Source organism: Mastigoproctus giganteus, chromosome 14 (assembly GCF_048544385.1).
Source record: "Mastigoproctus giganteus isolate SK-2022 chromosome 14, ASM4854438v1, whole genome shotgun sequence".
Classification (NCBI taxonomy): Eukaryota; Metazoa; Arthropoda; class Arachnida; order Uropygi; family Thelyphonidae; genus Mastigoproctus; species Mastigoproctus giganteus.
The window spans coordinates 80,483,272-80,501,719 of record NC_143588.1 but is presented as its reverse complement, the minus strand read 5'-3'; the positions used below and the strand labels follow the sequence as shown (position 1 = coordinate 80,501,719).

The 18,448-nt window shown below is 36.4% G+C and overlaps 1 protein-coding gene across 1 annotated transcript in view; it reads left to right on the top strand.

Annotated features, from left to right (window-relative positions):
• LOC150075288 (gamma-tubulin complex component 5-like) overlaps positions 1–18,448 on the top strand; it is a 110,728-nt gene that overhangs the window by 78,796 nt on the left and 13,484 nt on the right. The window contains exon 10 of the mRNA XM_090388433.1: positions 7,417–7,616. Coding sequence (XP_090244559.1) covers positions 7,417–7,616 — 200 coding nt within the window. The remainder of the gene's footprint in view (positions 1–7,416; positions 7,617–18,448) is intronic.

Here is an 18,448-nt window from a genome sequence, read left to right as displayed (position 1 = left end):
TAGACATCTCTTCATAGATAGTCCTAGTTTTTTTGCTTAAAAAACATGAATTTTATAATGGATCAATATTCAACTTTATCCATGATAACCCTGTCACATATTCAGTCTGTAAAAAACGAAACATAACAGTTAGAGCAATGAAACTTCTGGCATATATTACTAGATAAATAAGCAGTATAGTCAATAAAACATAATATTCATAGAATACACAGAAATAAGTCAGGGGAAAAGCTTTGTGATACCTCCTCGTAACGTGGTGCTTGAACAGTCATCATTGAGACTTGATTCAGAATTGGTTTTTAATTTTTCCAATATATTAAAGGTGTTGGTGTATGCCACTCCTTTTAAGTATCCCGAAAGATAAAAATCTGGAGATTGCAGATGTTCAATTATGAATATGTGCTGTAGGTATGAAATTAGTGTGCTGCCTTTGTTGTAAACAAAACACTACCGGTTACTGTCTGAAAACTAATATATACCAACTGTTAGACATCTGTGAGTGACCGGCGCTGGAGCTGTAACATTTAGAATCAAATTCCATCAGGCTGCTAACAATAAAATAACACTAACAATTTGGATTACAAAATTTTGAATCACCCTGCAGAACTAGGTCGGTTGGTTGGAAGGAAGATTGTGGGAAAGAAGGAAGGAAGGAAGATCATGTTGATCAGAAGGAAGAATGCAGGCACCTCCGTAGCCAGTGGGCAGGAGCAGCAGTGCGTAGCACATGCTTCTTGATTAGATCAGGGTTCGAGCCTGTGCCCACCAAATACGGAAAGGTCAGGGAATGGCCACTGCATATCGCCGGAGCAATATGGCCTTAGTTGCTAATGCTCCTAAAAGCCAAATAACAAACAAACTAACTAACAAGGAAGATTGTGGCCAGATATTAAACAAAACTTTTGCTGTTAAAATTCATGACTGTTTATGGAAAACTTGCCTTGAATTTGGACAGACATTTGAACATGGACGAAGTCTTCCTATTTCCTCAGTTTAGAACTTAACATACTTTAAAAGTCCTAAAATGATTGCAACTACTGGCCATTAAAAACCCCCCAATTTCCTGTCATTATTTTTGATTATGAAACAAAATTGCCATTATTGTTAATATTTAAGAGAACAGTTTGCTATGGAGGAAATTCCATATGAAATTTTTGTTTGTATTTTTGCCAGGGGATGTATGAATGAAAAGGATATGATATTATGGTTGGAGAGAGTATTGGCAAAACACTAGTTTATTAATGAAACCAATTCTGAATTGGCTACACAAAACATAGTATGGCCATTTCAGGTCATATGCAAAGAGCCAACAGAAAAGAAGATTATGAAATTGACTTCAAAATTTCTTGAGTGCTGACAGGTTAATACATTTACTGGTAACACCTGCACAATTTTTTGTTACATTAGTCACTTTTGTCTATCCAATTCTGTGTTATATTAATGTCAACTAGAGGTAGAATAAGCTAATTTTGGATTCCCAGTCTCATCCAAAATTATAGGCTTTCCTTTAATAGTTATTAATACTATAAGTGCTATTAAACGAAAAAAAAAAAAAATGAACATATTACATTTATAATGACAGTTCAGTCACTTTTTTTTAAAACATGATTTTTGATCTAATTGGTTACATGGGTTAGTTTTTGCACCCAATATTATTTAGAAGCTAAGTTTGGCCACGAATGAATATTTTCTTTGAATTTTTTTTTCCCTGATCAAATACAAATGGAGAAGACAGATGTTATTATAAATATTATCTTTAACATAAGCCTATATACACTGGTGTTCAAAGAAAGTGCATCACTTAGGAATTCACATTTCTAACCCTTTATCGTGATGGTATTTTTTTTTTTTTTTTTTTTTTATGCAAACCCCAAACATGAGCGGTATTAGAACCTATAGTACTTAGTACCATGCTTGGGTTGGAGGTTGAGAAGACGAGAGAAGATATTTGTTGACATTAGACTTGAACTTCTGTAGACTGTAATTTTCAGGAAATACATATGAAGGAAGGATGTTCCAGAAAACAGCAGTTGAATGAATAAACGAGGAAGATGAAAAGTTGGTTCTGTGAGTTTGAAGTTGGACAGTAAATGGATGTTGGCTGGTGGCAACACGTGTTCGGACTGTTTTGAAAGAGAAAGCGGGAATTATAGAAGCAAATTCAGAAGAACAGTGCCTGCGGAAGTATCTGTAGAAAAGGCATGCAGAAGAAACAGTACATCTATGAGACAGCAAGTGGAGAGACTCAGTTAGAGGTGAGTCATTAATTAGCCTAACTGCCCTCTTCTGAATGGAATCTAGAAGCCTGAGAGAGGTTTTGGGGGCGCCACCCCAGATGTGGAAACAATATTCCATGGTAGGGCAGATTTGCGATTTGTACAGAGTGAACATCTGTTTGGAAAAAAGTAACGCCGAGAGCAAAAGAGAAAACCAAGTTTTTTAGATGCAGAGGAAGCAATATTTGTAATGTGCTTGTGCCAAGAGAGATTAGAAATCAGGGTAATCCCCAAAAGAGATATATCAACTTGCCTAGAAATCGGAGTGTCACCAAAGATAAGCATAGGAGCAGAAGAATCCTTTTTGTGAGATATAAGACAAGACTGAGTTTTAGAAGGCAAAGATCAAAGATTTAGCAAAGATCAACTAAGTTGTCTTTGCCCCACTGGAGAATTACCTGAAGATCGGCATTTAGGGAATTGGTAGCAGATTTTTGAGAAGTTGAAGCTGATTGAGCAGGGCAAGGTTTGTCAAAATGGAAGGTGGAATGCAATGTGCTATCATTTGCAAAACTATGGATAGGATTTCCAGTTAGCTTACTTAATATTAATAACTAGACAGTACTTATACGTTAATTTAATACTCTTTGATTTAAAACGAATACTACAAAAAAGAGTAAAATGTATCATTTTCATCAAGAGTGGGAACTAGAATACTTTTTTGTAATGATAAAAGAAACATGTTGTTTAATTTGCAATGCTTCCATGGCTATACCCAAAAAAGGAAATTTAGAAAGGCACTTTGGTGCACTCCATGGTAAATACAAAGGGTACTAGGAAAGTTTTGCAATATGACGCAACAATGAATCACAGGAAGCTGCTTGTTGCTGCATGTTGAGACATGTTCATACGTGCATAGTAGCCGCCGCACCAAGTCAATGGGCTCAGTTATTCATTAGTAGTGAGAGTGTAAAGTGCTTGCGATGACATCGTGGTCATGAAATGAGATAAGGACAGTTTTGCGGTATAATTTCGTGCGTGGTTTAACCATAGACCAGTGCTTAGAAGAAATGACTCTTGCACTAGATGATGATTGTCCACATCGTACAATGATATTCAGGTGGTATAGAGAATTCCAAAGGGGAAATTTCACTCTGGACGATTCTGAGAGGCCGGGAAGGCCATGAACGTCAGTTATGGAGGAAAACGTTACTGCTGTGAGGAAAATGCTTGACGAAAACAGGCGAGTGACCTACCAACAGATAGAGGATACTTTGGGCCTAAATGCACCGGCAATTCGTTCGATTCTGCAAGATCATTTGCACGTGAAGAAACTTTGTTCTCTCTGGGTGCCGCATCAACTGACTGAAGAGCAGATGACACGACGTGTGACTTGGTGCCGGGAGATGTTAAAAAAGTTTGATAAGGGACAATCTCGGTATGTGAACAACATCGTGACAGGTGACGAGACTTGGCTGTACTATTACGATCTGCCGACCAAGGCTCAAAACAAAGTTTGGTTCTTTGATGATGACGACACACCCGTAATTGTCAGAAAATCCCGATCTGTAAAGAAGAAAATGATAGCTGTATTTTTCAAATCGAGTGGAATTGTGGAACGTGTCGTTTTGGACACGCAGAAGACAGTCACAGCTAAGTGGTATACTGAACAATGCCTGCCTAAAGTCATTGGATCTATGAAGAACCTGCGACCAAAGTCAAGAATGGACACCTGGTACCTCCATCACGATAATGCTAGAGCTCACCGCGTCAAAGCCTGCACCGAATATTTGACCACGACAGGACTGAAACTTCTCGAGCACCCTCCCTACAGTCCAGACCTTGCTCCCTGCGACTTTGCACTGTTCCCGCATGTGAAAATGAAGCTAAAAGGGAGGCGGTTTTCCAGTGATGAGGACCTTCTACGGGCTTGGGACAGCGAGTGTGCTTTACTCCCTAGTGAAACTTGGCAGAACTGGTTTAAAGATTGGTTTCGGAGGATGGAGAGGTGTATTGAATGTAGAGGAAATTACTTTGAAAAAATTAAATAAACAAAGCTGTATTGCAAAACTTTCCTAGTACCCTTTGTACCAATTGGATTTTCTGCCTAATAGTGACCTTACAATAAATAAATTAAAATAACTTAAATTCAGATTATTCGCACAACAAAATTTCTTTGTGACACCTAACTTACAATCTACAGCAGTAATTGTAGCATCATTTAAAGTGAGTCATCTTCTTGCAAAAAAATGCAAATCATTTTCTTATGGTCAATTCATCAGAGATGTATTTTTAGAAATAACAGATTCTCTTTTTGAAAATTTTAAGAACAAAAATGAAATTAAAAGTTCGCTTCAAGATCTGCAATTATCTTGAAATACTGTGATGTGATGCATCGGAAAAATATGAGTAAAAATGTGAGTGAACAATTGCTTGCTCATATTGCTAATTGTGTGTCCTTTTCTTTACGACTGGACGAATCTACAGACATCAGTGATACAGCTCAATTGCTCGTTTTTGTTTGTATGGTTTTTGATTATTCTGTTACTAGAGAAGAACTGCTGAGTATGGTTTCATTAAAAAAAAAAGAACTAAATTCTTGATATACAGCAAGCCCCCGTTATAACGCGGTTCGCTTTACGTTGATTCACTATAACGCTGTTCTTATATTATAACCCGTATCTGACTATAACGCTCTTTTACAGATTGCAATTTTGGCATATTTAACGAAATCGTTTCATTTGATGGAGTCGATAGCTTGAAAATGAATAGCAAAACAGCATTAAAACGTTTCCCACGCCGACTTGAGAAATTTTCCCACACTCAGTGAAATTTTCTCGCATGCTAATTTAATGCAGTACAGTGACTTGTTACGTAGTTCCGAGATCAACATTTTAAAAAATTATCAAGTATATTGCTTGTAATATTTGCGTTATATGCATTTATCCAGACTAATCATCACTCAGTACAGTATTAGACATTGTGTGTAACGGACAGTTTACTCGAACATTGTATCATAATTAATGCAACCAATGCAATTACATTTTCAAAGAGTTAATAATGGCTGATGAGAATGAAAAAGCAACAACGTCTGGACGCAGTACGAAGACTATAAATGTAAGAAAAAGACTGAATTTGAAAATTAAATTAGACGTTTTGAAGCGAATCGATTCCGGTCAATGACAAGCAGATATGTGCCATAATTTAGGACTTGCAAGTTTAACTGTAAGAACAATTATAAAAAAATAAAGAATTAATTTTAGTAGCGGGAAAGATAGCTGTTCCACTGCAAGCAACTAGGGCTAGGCCGACTATCAGGATTGAAATGGAAAGACTTTAAGACCGACATTTGTGCATCTTTTCACTACCGTTTATTATTGATTAGGAAATATCCTATGGCACTGACCGCAACTTACAAATACATATGTTACCTTATGGGAATGCGGCACTTGCTTAGCGCTCCGTTTTTCTGGAATTAATTATCAGCATTAAGCGGGGGTCACCTGTATTTCAAAAATTTCGAAAATTTCAAAATACGCATTCAAAAATTTTATTGAAAAAATTAAATTGCCACTATTTAAGCTCATATCGATAACAACAAATGGAGCTAAAGCAAATGATAGGGCATCTTAACGGATTCATTGCATTGTGCCAAAAGGATGACTTTCCAGATTTTTTGAATTACCGCTGTCATCCACCATTTTCTAGTGTTAGCCAGAAAAAGATTAAATACTAAAAGTGTTATGGACATAGATTTCAAAATCTTGAATTCCATCAGAGGACAATCTCTTCAAAGGAGACTCTTCAAAATGCACTTCAACAAAAATGAACCAGATATGATATTACACACAGATGTGAGGTGGCTGAACCAGAGTAAGTTTCTACAGAGATTTCGAAATTTGCTGAATGAAATTAAGAAATTTTTTGATCAAAGGGGAGATGATTATCAGTAGCTACAAGATACGGAGTGGTTATGTGATCTGGCTTTTTTGGCAGATTTTACCAGTAAATTAAGTGATCTGAATTTGGAATTAGAAAGAAAAAATAAAAATGTGGGTGACATGATTAGTAGTATTTCTGCATATAAATATCAATTTTTGGCAATGGCTAAGGATCTAAAAGAAAAAAAAATCGATCATTTTGCAAATATGTAAGATCATTCGCAAAAATATCCTGTTTTTGAATTTAATAGTGAGAAATATGTTTCTGAAATTGAGAAAGTTGTGGATGATTTTAAAACCAGATTCAGTGATTTTTAAAACAATTGAAGACATTGTTCAGTATATTTCTTATCCATTTAATGTTGACAAATATGAAACAAATTGCAGAAAAAATCACTGAGATTTTTCACATGGAGAAAATATTACTTGAAAATGAAATTATTACATTACAAAATGATATCTTCCTAAAAGCCAGGTCATCAGAAAATGACTTTTGAAAATATGTTTGCCGAGAAAAGTACCCAACTAAAAAAATGCAGTGAACTTTTAATTCCTATTTTGGTTCCACATATCTATGTGAATTGGCCTTTTCGTATTAGAAACAAACAAAGACCAAGAATCGCTCTACTCTTACAGACTTGCATACAGAAGATTCTTTATGGTTAGCCTTATCACAGTATATCCCCAATTTTGAAAGCTTGGCAGATGACGTTAAGACACAAACTTCACATAAATTAAAAATTTAAATATGTACGAATTTAAAATAAGAATTCTGAATTGTATTTAATTTTAAAATTTATAAACAACATTTTTCAATAATATGTGTTGATTAACTTTTTACCCATGTGCAACAAAATTCTTGAGATGGTAGATTGTGGCACATTTTGAAGAAAAAAAGTAGATCGCATCACAAATTAAGTTGGCCACCTCTGGCATACACTGTATTCTTTTGCAGTCTTCTGCAGCCTTCCTTTTACAGCAGAAAAAATTAAGTTCTGTTAGATTGTGTTGAAGCAGTCAACAAAAATGTAAAAGATTAGTTACTAGGGGTTACATCTTTCTAGCTTCCAACAGAATTATAATAATGAAATTGCTTATTCTAAATTGATTCCAAACATAGCAGATTAGCATCTTACTGTTCAAATTTTGTATTAAAAAAAAACAACAAAACAAAACTTAACCAGAATACATTTAGACACAGAAAAAATGTGTGGTTATATTACTAGGTTGCAGTTTAATTATGGTTTATTGATTTTTAGAATCATCAGTTACCCTGTCCCAGCTCTTAAACTATCTGAGTCCACATTTAGAGAAACTGGATTTGCTATCTCTTATTCATAAAGAAGGAATAGATGATGTGCCAAAAGAATGTTCTTCATGGGAGCGTGCAGTCAGGTTATTAACTGCACTTTATAGGCACTTTACTCAGCATAGTACCTGGACATCTAGTAATATCACAGTAAGTACTTTTGTCAGAGCAATATTTCATACTTGCTGAGCCCATAATTTAAATATAAAAGTAAGTTAATTGTTCTCATTAAAGTGTAGAATTAGGTGTATGTTTTTGTTTTATTTTATTTTTGTTGTTCATCAACAAAAATTTACTTTCTAGGTTAAGATAAAGGATATTGAATCCTGAATTTACAAAAATTTAATTTAATATCATTTATCTTTTAGGGATTTTATTACAAATAATCTAAGAAGTGTTGCTACAAAAATCCCATCTCATCTACCCATTACATGAACATCATAATGATCAAGTTTTGGTAAACACTTCTTCCAACACAGTTGGAATTTTTAACCCTTCAGGTATTTAGAATTAAATGAGCCTGAAATACAATATATTTTATATTACTGTTCATTGAAATACATTCTCATGGACAGTTGCATTGCTTCAATTATAAGAAACAGTGTCAGATGATGAAAGTAATATTATTTCCAATAGTTTGTTGAGTTAGCATTAGCATTAGTAGAGGTATATGATGCAAGAAAGCAAGCTTACATAGCATCAGCTAAAAAAAAAAAAAAAGTTTTTGAATGCTTCCCATTTTGAATTTGCTGTTGGTAACATCATCAGTTGGTCCCACTGTATAGAATTTAATACTGTCTCAGACCATCGTAGTCACTTTACGAAAGCAATAACCCTTCCCTTTACCCCTGATGGTAGTTACCTCTTTGAGTAAATCCCACTTCAGCACACTGTGATTACTGCCACCTAGTGGTTCCTCTATCTGCAGATTCTTAATGCATGAAGAATCACTGCCGATAATCAAATCAAGAGTATTACTCCCTCTAGTTGCCTCCCGAACATGCTGATGTAGAAAACAATCATCCAATAAATCCACAAAAGCCTTGCTAGTGTGTTAGTGACCAACCCACAAATTCCAGTCAATATCTGGGAAATTAAAATCCCCCATTTATAAGACTCTGATTTACTGGCCCACTCTATTTCCATGTACAGTTTCTTATTATACTCATCAGAGTCATTAGGCCTATAGCACACTCCTACTCTCAATTTTGATCTCCCAATGCTTATGTCACACCAAACTGACTCAACACTGCACTGTCCAGCGATGTCGACTGGCTTCACTTCCATGGATTTTATGTGTTTCTTAACTAATAGCATAACCCCTCCTCCCTTCCTATCCTGTCTATCCTTTCTGTAGACGTTGTACTCCCCAAATTCCAGTTCTGCATTCCTTATATCTGTGTGACACCACGTCTCTGATATCCCAACAATATCCACCTTTGATGCTTTGAGCAATACCTCAAATTCATCAAATTTATTTACCAAACTCCTAGCGTTGGTGTACACGCAAGTATACATGCACCTGTTCTTTTTCTTAGCTCCCCTAACACAACCCATGTGTTTACTTGTACACCAATGACTCCCAGCAGTCTCTGAAATATTCTGCATCTTGTTTTCCAGGCTTCTGCTCATCCCAATAGAAGCAGTGCAAGAATCACTTTCACCTCTGCCAGTGGCTACTGTTAATCTTTAGTCCTTGTATCCCCCAAGCTAGCAGTTTTCCGACCCACCTAACACTGCCTCGATAGCATCTTTCTATTTAAGTGTATCCCATCCCTGTAGAAGCAGTCCCTTCTGTTAACAAGTTCAGACCAGGCTGAAAAAAATTCTACCCCTTGAGCCTTGCACAATCTTTCCAGGGCCGAATTGATCAATAAGGCTCTCATCATATACTCCCTCCTATCGTGTCTGGGCAGAATTGCAGACACTTTCAAATTCAACCCTAATTCACGGCTTTTTTTCAACAGTGACCTGTACTTGTTAAGTAATTCTGCCAGTCTCCTACTCTTAATATCATTAGTGCCAACATGTACAACTATATCACCTTTTGTGCCCTTAAAAGATGATATCTGCTCTATAACATCATCAACCTTTGTCCCTGGCAGACGTACCCTGGTCCTGTTCCACCTATCCTTTTTACAAAGCATGTTCCCCGTTTCCCTGACAATAGAGTCACCAGCTACTAGTTCTTGCGGGACCAGCGCATTCTGCCTTGGGGGTTGCCGCTGTGTTGCGTGATGACTAAGTGCAAGCTCTGGCATTGATGTGGGAAGCTGAGAGCTTGATGGGCCCTCACTTTAGATCCTTCGAGGGCATCCACCCTGTCCTTCAAGCTCTCATGTAGGCCCATAACAACGCTGAGTTGTCGCCTGATTTCGTTACACTCCTTGCATCGTGCACACACAAAGACATCCCCCATGGCAATATCATGTCCCGTACCCGATTGCTCCACAAACAACATGCAAGCTGTACATTTTAAAAGGCTGTGATTCAGAGGGCAACTGTCCCCCTCAGTTCTCCTCTGAGCCACAGCACTCCCATTAGTTTGAGCCTTTTGCTTAGCTGCTCTGGTCTGAGTCATGATTTCGATTTAATTTCAATAAAATTTCAATTTCAGTACAAAATTATAACCCTAAACTTGTATCCCAACACAGTTATAATGCTATATATATTTTTCAGTATCAAATATTATCTACGAGTTCTGTTTATATTAACTTCCGTATCAAGTTATTTATTAATTAATTATGTTACATTTGTAATCTAAGTCGTTATATGTATTTAGTTAAAGTACAATTTAATTGACAACAAAGTTTAACAAAATTAATAGATTTTGCTGATTAATTTACAATATTATATTATATACTCTACTATATATACTATACTATAATGTACTAACGCTATCTAGTTTGGGATATAACATATCGTATAACAATGGCGCAAGTTATGAACAGTAAATCTACGGACACCTAAGTATTAATTAACTTCCAAATCTCGCTGTTTATAGAAAATAATTTGATGTATCAATTGGTCAATAAAGCTGCTAAATATGGCTAGAAAACTTCTCGTTCAGTGGAGCTGCAACTTGTAACACGTGGATATGATACCCTTACCGATACTTTTATGCAATTACAAGGCTGAGTAAAGAATAAATACACCAGATTAATCAGAAAATCACAAAATAATGCTATACTACTAAATTTAAATCAAAAGTTTTAGAAAAACAATAATTTCAAATCAATAAATAAGAAAATCCACTTAGCGGCTTTGAACTCGTCTGGCTCCCACTAGCCTCGTCAGCAGACTCTTAATGCATTACATCTTCAGCTGCCAACATGCCATTAAGTATTAAAGAACCAAACCAATCATCTGACATCCAGGAGTTTTGGAATTCATATACTCATGTTTTCTGCAGTATTTCCAAGTGAAAAAAAAAAGGAAGTAGGTTAGCGTTTTGTAGTTTGTGCCAATTTGATATTATTATGAGGTGTGGCAATAAAGTTCTCAGACTGTTGAAATAAAAATAACAAAAAGTGAAGGAGCTCAAAAAATGGTTTTATTTTTATTCAATGTAATCACCTGATTACATCATTCTAAAAGTTTATGAAAATAGTCAGAGAAGGCATCCAGAAAGATGCCTTCTTTTCAGTTCAGTGGTTGCATTTTTCTTTATGTCCTAAACATGCTGAAATACTTTGAAGGCAGTTTTCATCTTGGGAAAGAGGAAGAAGTCTGCTGGTACTAGATCGAGAGAGAAGGATTGGATGGTTAATCTGTACAATGCCATGTTAACTGTCTTTGCAACAAGTGTGGAATGTGTGGGAGCATTGTCATGCAACAAGAAACAGCTGCCTTTCTCTTGAAATTACCCAGGAAGTGCACTTCAATAGTCTTTGAAGCATCTACATAGAATGTGGCATTCAGGTACAGTTTATCCTGAACTTCTGTAAATTAAACCTTTTGGGGCCTGGTGACCATTTTGAAGTCTACTGCATTCTCTGATGCTTCATCTCTGAGTCATACTGAAACACCCAGCAAGCACTCATCTCCAGTGATAATACATTCAAGGAAATTATGATTGTCTTTGCATGATGACAGTCTTCATTGCCTTTGTTGATCTGTGAAGCGTGCTGCACAGATTTTGCACAAACCATCCTTTTCCCTGTGAATCATCTCTCTATTCATATCCCACTCTGTTATTTCAGGGTTCAAACTACAGTGTCTTGCCAAAATTTCCTGAACTTCTGCAATTCTGTCCTCATTTCAAGAGGTTGACAGATGCTCACTTCTTGGGTTGCAAACATCCTCACATCCATCTTTGAACTGCTTATACCATTCAAACACACTGGTACACCTTGATGTTTCATCACCATAAATGTTTTTAACATTTCATACATTTCTGTTGAAGATTTTCCCAGTTTAAAGCAAAATTTGATATTCATTCATTGCTCAATTGCAAAATCATGACACAGAATGTTAGCATTACTAATGAAACTGATTGCTACTTGTAACCTATCAGCCTACTGGACAGTCTCTGTACCACCATCTGTTGGAGGAAGCTTGAACTATAACACTTTGTTTATTTTCAAACTCATTGAATATGGCCACAACAGCATCAGTTTGGAAACTTTATTGCTACACCTCATATATAACATGGCCAAAAGTAATGTTACTGACCATTTAAAGTTTGTAACATTAAATATCAAGAAGAAAAAATATTACTGATTTTGATGTTTTATGTAGTTTGCTAACTTCATTTTTTGGGAAAAGAATGTTTTACCAAAAAATGAAATAAGAAGGCCTCTGTTTGTGCCTTTTTACTTCACTTTTGGCAGAACACTCTTTCAAGAGGGAATTTTTGCTATTCCTTTGAGTGTGGATTTTTGGATACACTACTTAAATTATTATAAGAATCAGCATAAGGACAATTATAATCTTGTTAAGATGTAAGTATGATGAATTCTATTTCTAATTTTTTCATTGATATATTCCATACTAAAGAAGAGGTGGTGGTGTGATGTGGCATGATTTTTATTGTAAAAATATTGTTTGGCCACATAGTGTCTTAGCAGCAGTTTAGTTTATCACTTGCATTCCTTTGTCTATGTATCCTGTTTATATATAAAATTGTCTTTGTGGCACTTCTGTATTCTACAAGTTTTTGATATATTTATCAGCTTGCCAAGCTGAAATATAAATACCAAAATTTATTTCATTCTGATGCACTGGAATTGATTACTATGATGATTTCTGATTTAATTTTCCAAAAATTAAAGAATAAAGCTGAGATTTGTGATGATAAAAGTAGTGACTGACCAAAAGTAGGTATTCATTCAAAATTTTTGAACAGCTTCCTTTAAATTGCTGTAAAATAGTCTCTTTTCAGTTGTTGATCTGTATTAAGTAGATAGGCCTATTTTATTAGCATAGCATAGCATTGTTTATGTTTGAAATTAAGAAAATAATTAAATAACCATTTAGGAAAATCCATAATTTTGGCTGGCATATAAAAATAAGCATTCATGGAGAACCATCTTTCTTTAATACAATTAAGTTTCAAGAAATTTGTGACAGTGTTAGTGATAACACTTAAGCTGTTTTATTGAAGGGGATTTTACTTGGACTTCAAGTAAATTGTATCGTGTTTTTTTTTTTTTTTTTTGGCAATTTTTTTTTTCTTTGTGGTCAGACTGTTGATCAAGAAGGTTCTCCAGTTACCTCATTACAATACAAATCCTGATATTTCTGCATCAACTGAAAGTGATTGATTCAAAAACTTAATCTTAAAACAGTTGGTGTAAGAGTAAGTTTTTGAAAGTTTATATGAATGTGAGATAAGCAGAAATTGCAGTTTTTTCCATTCCACTTTCTGAAACAGAAAACGGAAGGAAACCATGCCTGTTTACTATATCAGAGATTTATAGTTTGTGATTGCAGTGTAAACAGCACCTAAATTATATAAGCTATATAAAAGGAAAACTTATTCTTTTCTTGAATTAAATTGGTTTGGTAAAAACATATGAAGGCTGGTGGTTTATCATATGTAGTCTTTTCACTATTTTAACAGTCCGTCATATTTTAATTGAATGTCCATCTTTCTTAATGATCGTTGTTTATGTTTTAGCCATCTGTCTGAGCCTTATACAGTCAGACAGATTTTATCGGACAATGACAACATGTCAGCCATATTTAAGTTTTTACAACTTATTAATCTAAATAACTCTATCTAGAATGTTTTTATCGTTTTATGTTTTATTAACTTTTTATATCAGAAACTCTTTCACAATAATATATAAACAATTATAATATTATAGTTTTATATCTTACATCTTTTTGACTTGGTACATTAAGCCTTAGATGTAGTCTTTGAATTCTGCAGGCAGCTACATACTATGAATTCATTGAAGAAATGAGTGCTTGCCCTAAAAACAAATGTAACTGGGAGTTCGTCAGGGTTGGAGGTTCAGAAGACGAGAGAAGATATTTGTTGACATTAGACTTGAACTTCTGTAGATTGTAATTTTCAGGAAATACATATGAAGGAAGGATGTTCCAGAAAACGGCAGTTGAATGAATAAACGAGGAAGATGAAAAGTTGGTTCTGTGAGTTTCAAGTCGGACAGTAAATGGATGTTGGTTGGTGGCGGCACATGTTCGGACTGTTTTGAAAGAGATAGCGGGAATTATAGAAGCCAATTCAGAAGAACAGAACTCATGGAAGTATCTGTAGAAAAGACATACAGCAGAAACAGTACGTCTATGAGACAGTGAGTGGAGATCTGTTAGAGATGTCATTAATTAACATTAATCGCAAATCCACCCTACCATATTCCATGGTAGGGTGGATTTGCGATTTGTACAGAGTGAACTGCTGTTTGGAAGAAAAGTAACACCAAGAGCGAAAGAAAAACCAAGTTTTTTAGATGCAGAGGAAGCAATATTTGTAATGTGCTTGTGCCAAGAGAGATTAGAAGTCAGGGTAATCCCCAAAAGAGATATATCATTTTGCCTAGAAATCGGAATGTCACTAAAGATAAGCATAGGAGCAGAAGAATCCTTTTTGCGAGATATAAGACAAGACAGTTTTAGAAGGATTTAAATCAACTAAATTGTCTCTGCCCCACCGGAGAATTACCTGAAAATCGGCATTTAAGGAATTGGTAGCAGATATTCGAGAAGTTGAAGCTGATGGAGCTGGGCAACGTTTCTCAAAATGGAAAGTAGAATACAATGTGCTATCATTAGTAAAACTTTGGATGGGATTTCCAGTAAGTGGAATAAGGTCATTAATATACAAGAGGAAAAGAGTGAGGGAAAGAATTGAGCCTTGGGGGACACCAGCATTAGTGGAGAAGTTAGAAGACCGAGAGCCATCTACCATCACCCTCAAGTGAGCGATCAGAGAGAAAACTGGATAACCAATTACAAAAAACAGTTGGGAAACCATAAGATGGAAGCTTATTTAGAAGACCTTTATGCTGAACACGATCGAAAGACTGTGAGATGTTAAGAGCAATTGCTTGTGTTTCACCAAACTTTTCTATTGAATTTGTCCATAAATGGGTAACATAAGCCAGAATATCACCAGTGGATTGATACTGACAAAATCCATGCTGGCGATCGTTGATCAGACGGAAGATTTCTAGGTAGTTTAAGGGTTGGCGGTTAATTGACTTCTTATTACTTTAGAAAGAGTAGAAGTAATTGCAATGGGACGATAATTGGATGGAGGGTATTTGTCGCCCTCTTTAAGAACGGGCTGGATATGAGCAAATTTCCAAGCAGAAGGAAAAACACCTTTCGAATAAGAAAATGAAAAAAGGTGTCAAAGAACAGGAGTAAGTTCAGGAGCACAGGTTTTGGGCACTAGTGGAGAAATACAATCAGGACCTGGAGCTTTCTTAGCATCAAGATTTGTCAACATCCATCCTTTTCACAGAAGACCACAGGAGGCATTGAATGGAGCATGTTGGGAATGGGGGAGGTGTTTTACAAAGATCATTAATACATGAGTTGGAAGAAAAATGGCATGCTAGCAGGTCAGCTTTATCCTTGGCTGAAGTGACAACAGAACCATCTTGTTTTGACAGAGGTGGGCAAAAGTTGCAGCCAATAGCTTTGGCAAGAGACCAGAATGCTTGGCTACCATTAGGGCAAGAAGCAAGTTTTCTACTCTTAGCCTGTTCAAACTCTAGTTTGGACTGATTAATAACTGCTTTACAATTGTTGCAAGGTTTGGTGTAGGCAGAAAATGAAACTGGAGAATTAGAAACAAGCCAATTACGATATGCAACATTCTTCTCTTGAACAGCCTTAGCACATTTATAGGAAAACCAAGGTTTAGATAAAGGTTGAGATTTTAAAACGGAGTGTGGGATAAAGGATTCCATTCCAACAAGAATAATTTCATGGATACGATCTAATCTGAGCAAATGCTGACATCAGAAGTTTTGAAACAGTAACCGAACAAGGAAAAGAAAAAATGAAATCTCACAGGTCATCTCATTTTGCATTCTTGTAATGCCAAACAACACGAGGTTGGGAATAGCCATGAAATAAAGGCTCCATTGGAGAAGAGACAATCACCAAGTTGTGATCTGAAGTGCCTAAAGGACCTCTCACTTCGACCGTATACTTAGAAGGGTTGTTTCTGAGAAAAAGATCAAGCATGTTGGCTGTATGGTTAGGATTGTCTGGTATTCTTGTAGGTAAATGAACAATCTGTCCAAGGTCATTAGTAATTGCAAAAGCCTCAGAATCTCGACCAGCTGGGTCGTTGTGACTAGAAAATGGAAGTCAGGTGGAGTTGTCAACATTAAAATCACCAAGGACAATTACCTCACTGTTAGGAAAGTTGGAGGGGAGAAAGTCAAGTTGCAAAGAGAGGAAGTCAAAGAACTCCAAGTGATTAGTGGTGTTGGGAGAATGGTAGAGACAACAAATGAATTGGACAGAATGAGGTAGAGAGATTTTAAGCCAGAGAAGATTGAAAAGAGGAGATTCCGGATTACCAAGTCTCTGACAAGGAATATTGGAAAGGACATATGCACAAGTACCACCTTTGAGGCGAAAGGAATCATAAAGCGAATACTTTTGGCAAGTGACATGAGCAGTAGTTGAATCAACTGATAAATGAGATTCTGTCAGAAAAAGTACATGGGGTTTGGCAGACTGCAAATGGAAATGGACATTGTTGGGATTAGAATTGAGACCACATGTATTTGTAAAATGAACTAGAAAGTGTTTGGGAGATTTAGATCTTTTCGCAGATAAGCTTACTCTATTAGTTTGACAATTTGTGTGTATTTAATAGTGAGAAAAGTGGGGGGGACATGCTGTTGGAAGTAATGAAATTTTTGGATATGGCATATGCATGGTAAGATTATACTCAGATCCTTGACATAATGTGGCCTCGACAATGCTCCCCGCATACACACTACTCGGACTCCCTCCAGTCACTATCTGGCAGAGTAGAAGTAGCAAGATTATACACTAGCTGATCTGGAAGCCTCCTAAAGAGTTACCAATAGGTTCGGTCTTGTGTACTAACTAGCCGTTGGCCTATGAACACCGTTTTAGAGCTGTACCCTCGAAATGTAAGGAATATTGGATCTCGCCATGATGTCCATCATAACCTCAAAAGTCATCAGTCATACTGCATGATTAAAAAGATGGGGAAGGATTATTTGTACCAGCATGTTAGAGAGAGTACTAAGTGTGAGAACGTTCTTGACCTTATCATTACTAATAGTAGTAGTAGTAGTGGCATGTGATGCAAGAAAGAAAGTGTATGAGCTTATGCAGCATCAGCCAAAAAAAAAAAAAAAAGAAATCACATCATTCCCTCCAAATGCCTGTCCAGTTCCTCCTTAAATTTATTTAACCTATCAACTTCCGCAAGAACAAATGCAAGTTTGTTCCAGCAGTTAACCACCCACTGGCTAAAGGCAAATTCCCACACATCTATTCTACATCTGTCTATTCTTAATTTGAATTTGTGTCCTCTTAGATTCGTAATCTGAACAAGTGGAAGGATCCCATCAGAATTCAGCGTGCTCAACCCATTCAAGGCCTTATACACCTCAATCAGATCACCGCGCAGGTGCCTAGTCTCCAGCCAGTACAATTTGCAGAACTTAATCCTCTCTTGGTAAGAGGATCCCTTCATTCCCCTCACCAATCTTGTTGCCCTTCTCTGTATACGCTCAAGCAAATCTACATCCTTCCTGAAATGAGGCCTCCGGACCTGTATGCAGTACTCAAGGCGTGGCCTGACCATTGCCTTATAAGGAGGGACAATCACCTCCTTTTCCCTGCTAGCAAAATTCCTATATATCATTGACAAAACCCCATGACCTGCCCTGTCAGCCTGTCTGCATTGCTCAGAAAACTTCATATCTGACTGCATAATTACTCCCAGGTCTTTTCCATTTTCTACCACCTTAAGTGTAGTACCACACAGTTGGTACGTTTCTCTGGGGTTACTTCTACCCATATGCAGTACTTTGCATTTGTCAAGGTTAAACTTCAGTTGCCACTTCTTAGCCCATCTGCCCAAATTATCTAGATCCTGTTGCAGTGGCACACTACCATTACTGTCATTAACAACCCTGCCAACCTTTGTATCATCTGCAAACTTTGACACTAAGCTTGATTTACCTTCATCAGTATCATTGATAAATATAGAAAACAACAGAGGACCCAACACCGAACCCTGTGGGACTCCACTAATAACATTAGTCCACGAAGAGCAGCACCCATTAATTACCACCCTCTGTCTTCTCCCACTCAACCATCCTTTTATCCATTGTAGCAACTTACCCTTAATACCATTCTGCTCCAGTTTGTACAATAGTCTTCCATGCGCAACAGTGTCAAAATATATGATATCAAATATATGATATTTGATATCATATATTTGGATTTGCTGAAATCCAAATATATGATATCAAATTATTTTTTGCATCCAGTTCCTTTGTAACCAC